Raw genomic sequence first — 12,718 nt, 5'->3', positions numbered from 1 at the left:
AATCTACCTTGATTCAAGCTGGTGGACGTGTGAACATTTGAGGCACAAGTCAGCTAACTTGTGGACCGCCTAACCGATCTGGATCAAATTTGGTACAGTTGTAATGAGTGACACAACAAGACACCTCAATGGCGTAGTTTGTGATGATCCATATAATGAGGAATTGTGGTGGGTACAAAAGCCAACAGGAGTATACAAAAAACCCACCCTCTATGTAATATCACATAAAGCATATTATACCTTGAATGCAAAAACCTAGTATTTATTTTCACTGTGTATCCAATAGCCTGAATAAAACCAATAATCTGAACTTGCATCAATTCCAATCCAAAATCTACATAAAATCACAGTGATACATCCAATTAAATGTGACTATATGAACCAATCATTCTTCCATTGTTAGCAAATAGTTCATTTTTCACAAAGTTCATGTAGAAAGAACCCACTGCTGCTGTGTATAATTGACTTTACCAAAAGTTATTACTCTTGTTATCTTGTTCTTATTGCTGGAGTTCATCTGAAGAATGCAGATTTCTGTGTAGTTTGTTAATCTCTGCCAAAGGTGTTTCCACCTTTATGGTCTTCCTCAGTGGCATTTATAACAATGTTCATGCAAATTCTTCCTCCAAAGTATCAACAACAGTATCCAAATGAAGAGTAACCTTATGTTGTAAACCTTTTTATCTTGCCTTCTTCAAACAGCGATAAGTCCTTGGGTTCTTTCTACATGAACTTTGTGAAAAATGAACTATTTGGGAACAACGGAAGAATGATTGGTTCATGTAGTCACATTTCATTGGATGTATCACTGTGATTTTATGTAGATTTTGGACTGGAATTGATGAAAGTTCAGACTATTGGTTTTATTCAGGCTACTGGATACATAGTGAAAATAAATACTAGGTTTTTACATTCAAGATATAATACGCTGTATGTGATATTACATAGAGGGCAGGTTTTTTGTACACTCCTGGTAGTTTGTGATGATGCCATCCACCCCATTCAATATGGCGGACACATGGACATTTGAGGCACAAGAAGGCTAACTTGTGAACTGCCTAACCAATTTGAACCAAATTTGCTACAGCTGCAGAGACACATAGGGATACCTCAATGGTGTAGTTTGTGATTATGTCATCCACCCCAATTCAAGATGGTGGACGCATGAACATTTGAGGCGCAAGTGGGCTAACTTGTGAATTGCCTAACTGATTTAGACCAAATGTAGTCTACTTTTAACCCTCTCTGACTTGGACTCTTCAGGATGGTAACAGATCCAGGAGTCAAAATATATACCACTAATAAAGAACTCAAATAGACTTTTGCCACAATAGGAATGTCAGCTGAACCCCACCCCTGTTTGGGATACAAAGAAAAAAATTGAAGGTTCAGGAGAATACCCAGAGAAGCAAATTTAGTTTCACAAGTCTGGAATAGCTTCCAAGATCACCTGTCCCCAGTTCTCAAGATGGCATGCATCTTGCCTCCCTATACCCACACGAATATCTACTTTGATTTAGGTTAGAATAAAATCGCAGTTCATTTCAAATAAGTAGGTTAGAATAAACTAAGTTCAATCATGATGTCTGAACTTGGTTTGTTCTAACCTATTTATTTGAAACTAGCTGGCCCAGGTGCAGAGCATCTGTGCCCCTAGTTCTCCCCACTCCCCCCCCTTCTCGGCCCTCCCCCATCCTCTCCCCCTCAGTCATTTCAGCCACCGCTTCCCCTGCTGCCACTCCCCGACTGCCACTTTCCCGCCTCCCCAGCCACCGCTTTCCCCAGCACCACTTTCAGCCGTCTGGCCTTCCATTAGCCTGCCCAGTCGCTTTCCCCCCACAGCTCGCTCGTGAACTCTCCCGAGAGCTGCCAAACATCGGATTAGCGACGGGTACGTTGAAGAGAATTATAAACTGCCCTGAGCCATTTGGGAAGGGTGGTATAAAAATCGAATAAATAAAATAAAATAAATAATAAATAAATATATAGATAAACTGTGATCTATAACTTACTCCAAATCTTGGCTACAGATTGCAGTTGAGGAGCATAGGAAGCTGCCATGTACAGAGACAGACCATTGGTCTACCTAGCTGAGTATTGTCTATGCTGACTGGCAGTAGCTGTCCAAGGCTTCAGGCAGGGGTTTCTCCCAGGGATTGCACCTGGGACCTTCCACATGCAGGACAGATGCTCTCCCACTGAGCTATGGCCCCATCCCCTAAGGGAATATCTTACAACAGACAGCGCTCACATATCTTACAGCAGACATCTTACCCCTGCTAACTGAGCAAAGAGGCACGTTTTACAGTGGTGGATTGCTTATATTAAGTAGGGGAGAGCAACTGGCCCTATTCAGTTCCAGCACAACATCCTTCCACTGGTTCCTGCTGGTGTCTGTCATGTGCTTTGTTTGTTTGTTTAAGATTGTGAGACTTTTTGGGACAGGGAGCCATCTCATTTATTTATTTTTCTATGTAAATCGCTTTGAGAATTTTTGTTGAAAAGCGGTATATAAGTACTAGTAGTAGACATCTTACAGCAGATAGAACACCCATCCAAATGCAAACCAGGGCAGACCCTGCTTAGCAAAGGGGACAATTCATGCTTGCTACCGCAAGACCAGCTCTTCTCCTCAACTATTAAGTTTAAGCTCTTCTATTAATTAATTGAAGTAATAGGTTAGAACAAACAGAAATCAGTTGGTTTGGATTTTTTGGATGTTACAACTGATATTGGTTTATTGTAATTGAAATCATTCATTCATTCAATTTCTATACTGCCCTTCCAAAAATGGCTCAGGGTGGTCTACACAGAGAAACAAACAAACAAACAAACAAACAAACAAACAAACAAACAAACAAACAAACAAACAAGATGGTTCCCTGTCCCCCGAAAGGGCTCACAATCTAAAAATCAGACATAGATACTTGTGAGGGCTTGGGAGGCAGGGAACATCTGTTCCAGAGACTCAAGCAGAACCAGGTTTTAAGCATGGTTCCATGTTACATCTGTACCAGCCCACTGTGTATGTTGATATCCACTTGCTGGATTAAGAATACCACCTGGAGATACATATATCAGATGGTAAATAAATAAAATATGTGCTAATTTCTAAAGGGAAGGAGACTGCTTTACTTTAAAGAAAATTCATACACACACACTGTGCATGGATTTAAAATAACCACAGCACCCATCCCACAGTGGACACAAAATGGCTTCATCTTGTTCCAAAAATATGGTATGACTATGTCCTCTTAATCTACCATTAACAGACTGCAAAGCAAGTGTTACTTTTAGGGCTCAGCAGGGTGCAGTCGCATTCTTGACTAATAACCGCATGCAAACGAAGCAGCAGTGCAAGTTTGAAGCAAATAAGCAGGAACACTAAGTTCTATTTCAAATGACATTACACAGTCTTTATACGCAGCACGTTTAGTAGCAGAAAATACTTTTAGTGAAATGCCTTTCCCTTTACCATCCCCCTTTTACCAAGTTATAACAAATATAAATATGTAAATATATAAATATATCTCAGTCCCTTAGCAAACCCCTGCTAACTTGGGAAAGAGGCACCTCTTAATGTGGTGATTCTCTTTATTTAGCAGGGAGAGAATAACTGGCCCTCTCCACCCCCAGCACAGTACTTCCAGTGACTGTTGCTGGTGTGTGTCTGATATTTCTTTTTCAATTGTGAGCCCTTTGGGGACAGGGATCCATCTTATCTTATTTATTATTACTCTGTGTAAACCGCCCTAAGTCATTTTTGGAAGGGCGGTATAGAAATCAAATAAATAAATAAATAAATAAATAAATAAAATCACATCACTGAACATCCAATATGAAAGGGGCGGGATTCAATTCTGCCCATAAATGGGGAGAAATATAACTTTTCTCACAACTGTTGATTTTTTGTCTACCCTATCTAAAATTAATATAAAGTGCGTCAATGTCAAAACAATTTTCCATACCTTTCCGGGGAGGGGGGGGGGGATGAAATGACTGTGCACACCTAAAAGAGTTTGGATATTCTTCTGTAGATCCACAAAATCAATCTGTAGCCTCCTGCTGATCAAAGTCCTAAAACAATTTGTGATTTTACAGACTATTTTCAGGTTTCTACACTCACCAACTGCCTCTTCTTTAAGTAGAGAAGTCTTATTTAAATGTCAAACTTGAAATGCCAGGGAGACATAAAGTGTTTCACAGCAGATTTTGTAGCTTACCTTACTGCAGTTGTATAGGGCTTCAAAACTGATCACCAAAGCTGCACAGTGGACTTAGCTTCCTTTTCCTATAGGTAGATTTTCAATTTAAATAGGCCCCTCATCCAAACTGCTTTTCTCCATGCAGGAGAAAAAAAAATAACAAGTATGGTACCCATCTTTATGACAGTGGTGGGCAAACCTGGCCCTCCAGCTGTTGTTGAACTGCAGCTCCCATCTTGGAGATGACAGGAGTTGTAGTTCAACAACAGCTGGAGAGCCATGTTTGCCCACTCCTGCTGGGAATAAATTGTGGCTGGGAATGATGGGAGTTGTAGTTCAATAACAGATGGGCCAAGTTTGCCCACCCCTGCACTATGAGAAGAAAAGCAGTTGAGGAGTGCTTTTGATTGGTAAAACAGCCCATGGTTGTGGGGGGGGGGAGGTAAAAACAGGACTTGAAAAATCCCAAGCGCCAGGGAGCCATGCACATAGAAATTTAACAATGGCACCTAGACTAGGCTATTAAGAGGTAGAGTTATTTAATAGAATCTTTGCTTGTCCCAGGCCGCCCTGTTTCCATTCTATGTCACTTATTTTTATTTATGTATTTATTTTTACATTTGTATACTGCCCAAAACACAAGTCTCTGGATGGTTTACAACAAAACAATAAAAACAATAGATAAAAAGATTAAAACATTACAACAATTAAAATTTAAAACATTGAAACTATTAAAAACACAATTAAAACAATATCTAGGAACATAGGAAACTGCCATATCCTGAGTCAGACCATTGGTCTATCTAGCTCAGTATTGTCTTCACAGACTGGCAGCGGCTTCTCCAAGGTTGCAGGCAGGAATCTCTCTCAGCCCTATCTTGGATAAGCCAGGGAGGGAACTTGAAACCTTCTGCTCCTTCCAGAGCGGCTTCATCCCCTGAGGAGAATATCTTACAGTGCTCACCCATGTAGTCTCCCATTCATATGCAACCAGGGCAGACCCTGCTTAGCTATGGGGACAAGTCATGCTTGCTATCACAAGACCAGCTCTCCTCTCCTTAAATGTAGTGTGGTATAAAGGTTCATGGTACATAGGAACATAGAAAGCTGCCATATACTAAGTCAGACCATAAGTCCATCTAGCTCAGTATTGTCTACACAGACTGGCAGCGGCTTCTTCCAAGGGTGCAGGCAGGAATCTCTCTCAGCCCTATCTTGGAGAAGCCAGGGAGGGAGCTTGGAAACTTCTGCTCTTCCCAGAGCAGCTCCATCCCCTGAGGGGAATATCTTACAGTGCTCACATATCAAGTCTCCCATTCATATACAACCAGGGTGGACCCTGCTTAGCTAAGGGGACAAGTCATGCTTGCTACCACAAGACCAGCTCTCCTCTCTAATTAAAAGCCTGGGTGAACAGATGTGTCTTGACGGCCTTTTTCAAAGTTGGATAAGATGTGGAGGCTCTTATTTCAGCAGGAAGTGTGTTCCAAAGCTTCGGGGCAGCAATGGAGAAGGCCTGTCCCTAAGTAGCCACCAGACGAGCCAGTGGCAACTGCAGACAAACCTCTCCAGATGAGCTCAATGGACGTTGTGGTTCATAGTGAAGAAGGCGTTCTCTTAAATACCCAGGGCCCAAGCTGTTTAGGGCTTTATAGGTTATAACCAAAACCTTGTATTTTGTGTGGAAACTCATCGTCACCCAGTGTACATCTTTTAAGACAGGAGTGATATGGTCTCTCCAAGATGACCCAGAGACCAACCTGGCTGCCACAATCTGGACCAATTGCAGTTTCTGGTCTACGTACAAAGGCAGCCCCACACAGAGCGCATTGCAGTAATCAAGTCTGGATTACTTATAAAGGGGATAGAGAGAAACCTATTTACATACACACCCCTCCACAAATGTCCATCACCAAGTCTGGTAATTTTGTCAAGTGTTCATTGTCTGGCTCCTACATTTTTGGGCTGGCTCCTAATCCCCCCACCCCACCACCATTTTTTTTTTTTGTTAAGGCCTGGATTAAGCACCCCTAGTACCCTGCACTGCTGCTCCAATCATCCCATGGCAAATCTCCCATCCCATGGCATAGTAAAAACACAATCTGCTGGGGAACAGCTCACATGTTTCCTGAGTCACGTCTAGTTTGGCTGTAGACTCTTCCTGAATCCAGGTTTTGATAACCAGGCTGCCTTCTGTCTTAAAGAAAGCAATCAAAAACAATCACTAACACTTATTTTAAGAAGTTTTAAAAGCCAAGTCCAAAGGGGAAATGACTTCATAGAGGAAACTGTCCCAGTTATCTGAGAAGGTAGAAATGAATGAAAGGAGTTGTTGTTGTTTTTTCAAGGTTCAGTCATTTTTAAATTTGAAGGGGGGGGAAATAGAATTTTACTCACATTGCGGGAAATAGACTACCCACCTACATCTTTCACCAATATCCTGTGCTGCTGTCAAATAATTTTCAATAAAATGGCAGCGTTATTTTCCATTTAAAAGAAAGGAATCAAATTGAACTTGAATACAAAACCAGTTCAGAAAGACATTTTCAGTGAACTAGCACCTAAAATATCTTGGTTGCCTTAAACATCAACTGGAGCTGAACCCCTAAACACAAAACCTGGTAACCGGTTCCAAATAAGTGGTTCGCTGACCAGGTACACAGCTTCCAACTGATTGTTTTCTTTCCCTATTTTATGCATTTTGTTTGTAAAAATATTTACAAAATCAAAATAAACAGTTTAAAAATAAATAATTTCTTAAGTTAGATAGTTATATTAGATGACATCCAGATTAAATTACTCATGTGTAGTCCTACTAAAATTACTGGAGCAAGCAATTACAACAGGACTACTCACAAGTAACTTAGTCTGGCTGTCAAGCACTGGAAAAAATTGTCGATACTTTCAGCATGAAATGTACTTAAACCAGTTTAAAATGAGTGAACCAGTTTCCAAACTACTTTTTATAATGTCTGAAACAGAGAACTGAAGAACATTGATGAACCGGAACCGAACCCAAATTTTTAATCATCTGACTCCGTTTTAAAAGTTCCCAACCAAGCAGCTCACAGCTGCCATATTTTTACAGACACTTGTAGTAGCAGGCTTGCTTGCAAAGTACCACCAAGTTAGAAACATTTTGACAATTAAAAAACAACAACCTTATAATGCCAGTATTTTAAAGACCAAATAAAAATTACCAGTGTTTTCCATACAGCCAGTTTCCTCCCCAGGTAAACAGGCAGACCCCAAGAGTTGTCTTCTTCCAATGATTTCTGAGGGTCTGAAATATTTTGATCACCCTGGCCATCTTTTAAGTTTCACCCTGCAGCGCACCTTACAAGATGCGGAGGGATCTCTAGAAGAGCTGTGCGATAACCTACAAACAATAAGATTAATATTGTTAAGAGACGGGAAAGTGGCTGTTACATTTCAAAAATAACTTGGAGGAGAGTGTAGAGGGATCGCTTATCAAATCCTCAGATGACACTAGGGATGTGCACGGAACCACGGAGGCGTGGCCCGGCACTGGGGGGCATGTAGCTTTAAGGGGGGGGTAGTACTTCCCCCCCCCCGCCGCTCTTCCCCCTCCAGCGCTGGTGCTGTTAAAAATCTTCTTGGGGCGGCAGAGTTCCTCCCTGCCGCCCCTGCCCGGTCGTTGTTCTTCAAATCCCTCAATGGAGTACAGCTAGCGGCGTGCATCTCTGCTGCTGGCGCGCACGCGTTGCGTGACGTCACATGGCGCGCGTGCGCCAGCGGTGGAGACGTGCATGCACGCCACGCAGGGCGCATGCGCGCCGCTAGCTGTACTCTATTGAGGGCTTTGAAGAACAACGACGGGGGCAGGGGCGGCAGGGAGGAACTCTGCCACCCCAAGAAGATTTTTAACAGCACCAGCGCCGGAGGGGGAAGAGCGGCGGGGGGGAAGTACTACCACCAGCCCCTTAAAGCTACATCCCCCCGCCCTGCCGGACCGCCGGACTTCTGAACCGGTCCGGCGGTCTTTAATATAGTGCCCGAACCGAACCATGCACACTCCTAGATGACACAAAGCTGGATGGGGATTTATAGTGTTCCCTGTAACAGGGATTCCCAGATGTTGCTGACTACAACTCCCAGAATCCCCAGCCAAAGGCCACTGCAGCTAGGGATGCTGGGAATTGTAATAAACAACATCTGGGAATCCCTCTTACAAGGAACACTGGTAGGGATGGCTAACACCTTAGAAGGCAGAATCAAGATTCAATCCTATTCTGACAGGCTCAAACACTGAATCCAAACCAACAAGATTAAGTTCAATGGAGACAAATGTAAAAGCCCTGTATTTGGGTAAGAAGAATCAAAAGCGCAAGCATAGGATGGGAGAGACCAGTGTTCCCTCTAAAAGAGATTCCCAGTTGTTGACTACAGCTCCCAGAATCCCCAAGCAAAAGCTATTGCAGCTGGGAATTGTAGTCAACAACATCTGGGAATCCCTGTTAGAGAGAACACTGGGAGAGAAGTGGCTTGGCAGCAGTACACGTAAAGTGTACATGAAGTGTACAGACACCTAGGTGCCTTAGCAGACAATGTTGAATACGAGTCAATTGCGAGATGCAGCTGCTAAAAACACCAATGCAATCTTAAGCTGCACTAACATAAGAATAGTGTCCAGATCCCAAGCAGTAATAAAGGTAAAGTGTGCCGTCAAGTCGGTGTCGACTCCTGGCAACCACAGAGCCCTGTGGTTGTCTTTGGTAGAATACAGGAGGGGTTTACCATTGCCAACTCCCATGCAGTATGATATGATTGCCTTTCAGCATCTTCCTATATCGCAGCAGCCCGATATAGGTGTTTCCTATAGTCTGGGAAACATATCAGCAGGGATTTGAACCGGAAGTCTCTGGCTTCCTAGTCAAGTCATTTCCCCGCTGTACCATTAGCTGGCTCCACAAGCATTAATAGCCCCTATTCTGTGCCGGTCAGACTTCACTTGGAATACTGTGTACAATTCTGGGGACTGCATTTTAAGGAGGACATTGATAAACTGGAAAGGGTTTGAAAGAGGGCAATAAAGATGGGGGGGGGGTGTCTGGAAACCGAGTCCTAAATGGTTTAAGGAGTTTGGTACATTTAGCCTGGAGAAGAGCAGACCAAGGAGGGATAGAACAGTCAGGACTGTCACATCGAAGAAGGAGCAGGCAAATTGTTCTCTGTTGCTCGCTCCTGAGGGTAAGACTAGTACCAGTGGGTTGAAATTACAAGGCAGCAGGTTTAGGCTTTACCACCTTAAGCGGCGCAACAGGGAAATGCTTGACTAACAAGCAAAAGGTTGCCGGTTCAAATCCCTGCTGCTACTATATTGGGCAGCAGCGATATAGGAAGATGCTGAAAGGCATCATCTCATGCTTTAATCACTTTTTAAAATCACTGTAATTTTAATCACTGTAATTGTTTAATTGTTGTTTTAAAATGTTTTAAAATTGTTAATTGTTGTATTGGGGTTTTTTTAAATTTGTTTTAGCTCTTTACTGTTTTAGTGGTTTGTTTTAATTGTAAACCACCCTGAGCCATTTTGGAAGAGCGGGATATAAATCAAATAAAAATAAAATAATAATAAATAATAATACTGTGCGGGAGATGCAATGGTAAACCCCTCCTGTAGCCTACCAAAGAAAACCACAGGGCTCTGTGGGCACCAGGAGTCAAAATCCACTTGACAGCACACTTTACCTTTACCTTTACGTTTAGGCTAAACATCAGGAAGAATTCCCTAACTGCAAGAGTTGATATAACAGCTTTCCTCATGCAGCAGTGGGATCTCCTTTGCTGGAGGTGCAGTTTCCTCCAATGAAGGAAGACCTTCCAACTCTAAAACCCTATCTAAGATTCTATCATGAGCTCAACTCTACACAGCTATTTCTTTACCATTAGTAAAATAAGGGCAAGGAGCACCACAGAGTGAGCAAACTCCAGACAATCTACTTGCAAATAAACAATAGGAGATGGAGGCAATAAGTTAGGAATACGACGAATGTTTGTATATTCATCATATTCATAAGGAAGGAAGGCTGCAAAGATGTACATAGGAACGAAGGAAGCTGCCATATACTGAGTCAGACCTTTGGTCTATCTAGCTCAATATTGTCTACACAGACTGGCAGCAGCTTCTCCAAGGTTGCAGGCAGGAATCTCTCTCAGCCCAATCTTGGAATTGTCAGGGAGGGAACTTGAGACCTTCTGCTCTTCCCAGAGTGGCTTCATCCCCTGAGGGGAATATCTTGCAGTGCTCACACATCAAGTCTCCCATTCATATGCAACCAGGGTGGACCCTGCTTAGCTAAGGGGGCAAGTCATACTTGCTACCACAAGACCAGCTCTCCTCTCCTTGGAGGACAGAGTCCTCCCACCCAGCGGGAGCCTTGCACACAATCACTTTCCCCGCCTCTGACCTTGCTTTTTACGAGGACACAACTGCAAAACGGGAACGTTCACAGCTCCCAGACTTGAGTATCAATGACTGTGTGAACTAGCCTTGTGTATATCCTCCCAGAATTTCAAATGTAATTATGTTGGTTTGATACAGGGTCTCTTGAATCATGTACTATAATGCAATGGTTAGACCAGAACAATAGTTAATTTTGCCCACTGTCTTCTTACAGGAGGGATTGGTTCTGTATGCTTGAGAGCTGAGACAGACCAGTGCATACTTATCCTAACCTTCTTTAGCTGCTGCAGGAGGAATAGCTTTCTACCTGCGTGGAGTATTTACATACTCAAGCATAGGCTGAAGCATGCAGCCAATTCTACTGATTCTATCTTCTCAGCCTGCTGCACGTGTGGATTAGGCTTTTCCTACACCCTTTCTGCTTGCCATATTTTATCAATGGTCCTTATTACAACTAGTCAATAGGACGGCATTCTGGCCTGGCCAGAATGGCATCCCATTTGCTGGTTCTTTCTCCCCTTTCTTTAAGGTGCCACCCATGACACTCTCCCTTAATTATTGCATTTTAATCCCCCAGTTCCCTGGGGAGCTTGAGGTGCTAGGCATGCCACCTCCACTTTGGCATTCTCATAGCAACATGGTAGAGTGAGTAAAGGACAGTTGGCCTGGGGTCAGTGTCACCCAGTGGGTTTGTGGCCAGGTAGGGAGTGGAGTCTGGCACTCTTAACTGCTACACCCCCTGCACCAATGTGGTGCATTTTTAAGAGAGATGGATTTAGAAGCCCCAAATTCAAATTCCGACTCACAATGATTACTGCGTGACCCAAGGCTGACCAGTCTCAGTCAGTGTCTGCTCTCTGCAATGATGTCACACGGTGCTGTGTAGAAGCTGGGTCTTGGACTTGAGTCCTGGGTTCAAATCTCCACCCACAAAGCTTACTGGGTCGTCCCCATACCTGCCCACCAGCGTTCCCTCTTAACAGGAATTCCCAGATGTTGTTGACTACAACTCCCATAATCCCCAAGCAAAAGCCACTGCAGCTGGGGATTCTGGGAGTTGTAGTGTTCTCTCTAATCCCCCCGTGCAGAATGACTTCTATTCTGGGCGGAGTGCGGGACCTTCCTGATTAAACACGAGCGGGATCTAAAACTAACTGAGCAGCCGTTAAAAAAAGGACACTGCTGCCAATATGTCCCTATTTCCCCATTCACCGGAATGAGAAAATAAGGACATGTTGGAAGGTATGCGCGCCCCCGGCGCTTTCTCAGCCGACCTCACAGGCTTGTGGCAAGAGTAAAAAGGGACGGGAGAGACCGCGTGGGCCACTCCGACCCCTCTGGAGGAGAAGGGAGATAATACAGGAACAGAAAAATAACTGCAACCTCCTCCTCCTCTGCTGCTGCTGCTGCCCCAGCCACTCCAGCGCCTGGCGAGCCTTCAGCCCAGCAGCAGCCTCACCGAGCACGTGGAGCAGTCAGTCCTACCGGCAACGCCTCTTATGCCCGCCGCCACAACTTCTGTCCGCCGCCGCGCGTCCTTGCAGCCGCCGACCTTGCCTCATGCAGGGGAGAAAGGGAGACGGCGGCAGCGTCAGTCTTTCTTCGCTTCTTTCAGATGCTTTGCTCGCCTCCGACACAGCTACCCATTCTCCTCGCCCAGCCTCTTTCTCGCTCGCTCCGCTTCCTGGCCAGGCGCTGCTGCGTCTCCGGCTCCCGTGGAAACGCCGAGCCGCCTCGCTTTGGTTCCGCGCAGGCCGAGCCGGGCTGCCTTGCTAGGGAGAAAAAGCACCAGGGCAGGGCTTGGCCCCATGGCTGGGACAGCGATTCCACCCACGCCTAGTTTTCATATTATCGCGCCCCATTAAACTCTCCAGGATTGTGGTTAATCGTCACCTGGAGATTTTGAGGCCGGTTCCTTGAGACCCAAGTCCAGTCCTAGAGTATTGAAAGCCCCATGTGTGCTTTTCTTTCTTTCTTTCTTTCTTTCTTTCTTTCTTTCTTTCTTTCTTGTAAAGGTAAAGTGTGCAGGTGAGTTGGTGTCGACTCCTGACCACAGAGCCCTGTGGTTGTCTTTGGTAAAATACAG

General features: G+C 44.2%; 1 protein-coding gene across 4 annotated transcripts in view; it reads right to left on the bottom strand.

The window, feature by feature from the left end:
- Positions 1-12,328, bottom strand: part of AGK (acylglycerol kinase) — an 85,396-nt gene extending 73,068 nt beyond the window's left edge. Inside the window, exons 1-2 of one of the 4 annotated variants that reach the window (XM_053254772.1) lie at positions 12,016-12,328; positions 7,406-7,584 (exon numbers count right to left, since the gene is read on the bottom strand). In XM_053254772.1, coding sequence (XP_053110747.1) covers positions 7,406-7,515 — 110 coding nt within the window. In that variant the 5' untranslated portion in view covers positions 7,516-7,584; positions 12,016-12,328. Of the gene's footprint in view, positions 1-7,405; positions 7,585-11,438; positions 11,591-12,015 lie in introns of those variants that run through there. The other 3 variants (XM_053254770.1, XM_053254771.1, XM_053254773.1) reach the window with 3 other exon arrangements.
- Positions 12,329-12,718: the final 390 nt, after the last annotated feature.

Source organism: Hemicordylus capensis, chromosome 5 (assembly GCF_027244095.1).
Source record: "Hemicordylus capensis ecotype Gifberg chromosome 5, rHemCap1.1.pri, whole genome shotgun sequence".
NCBI classification, from domain to species: domain Eukaryota; kingdom Metazoa; phylum Chordata; class Lepidosauria; order Squamata; family Cordylidae; genus Hemicordylus; species Hemicordylus capensis.
This window is presented reverse-complemented; position numbering and strand designations above follow the sequence as displayed.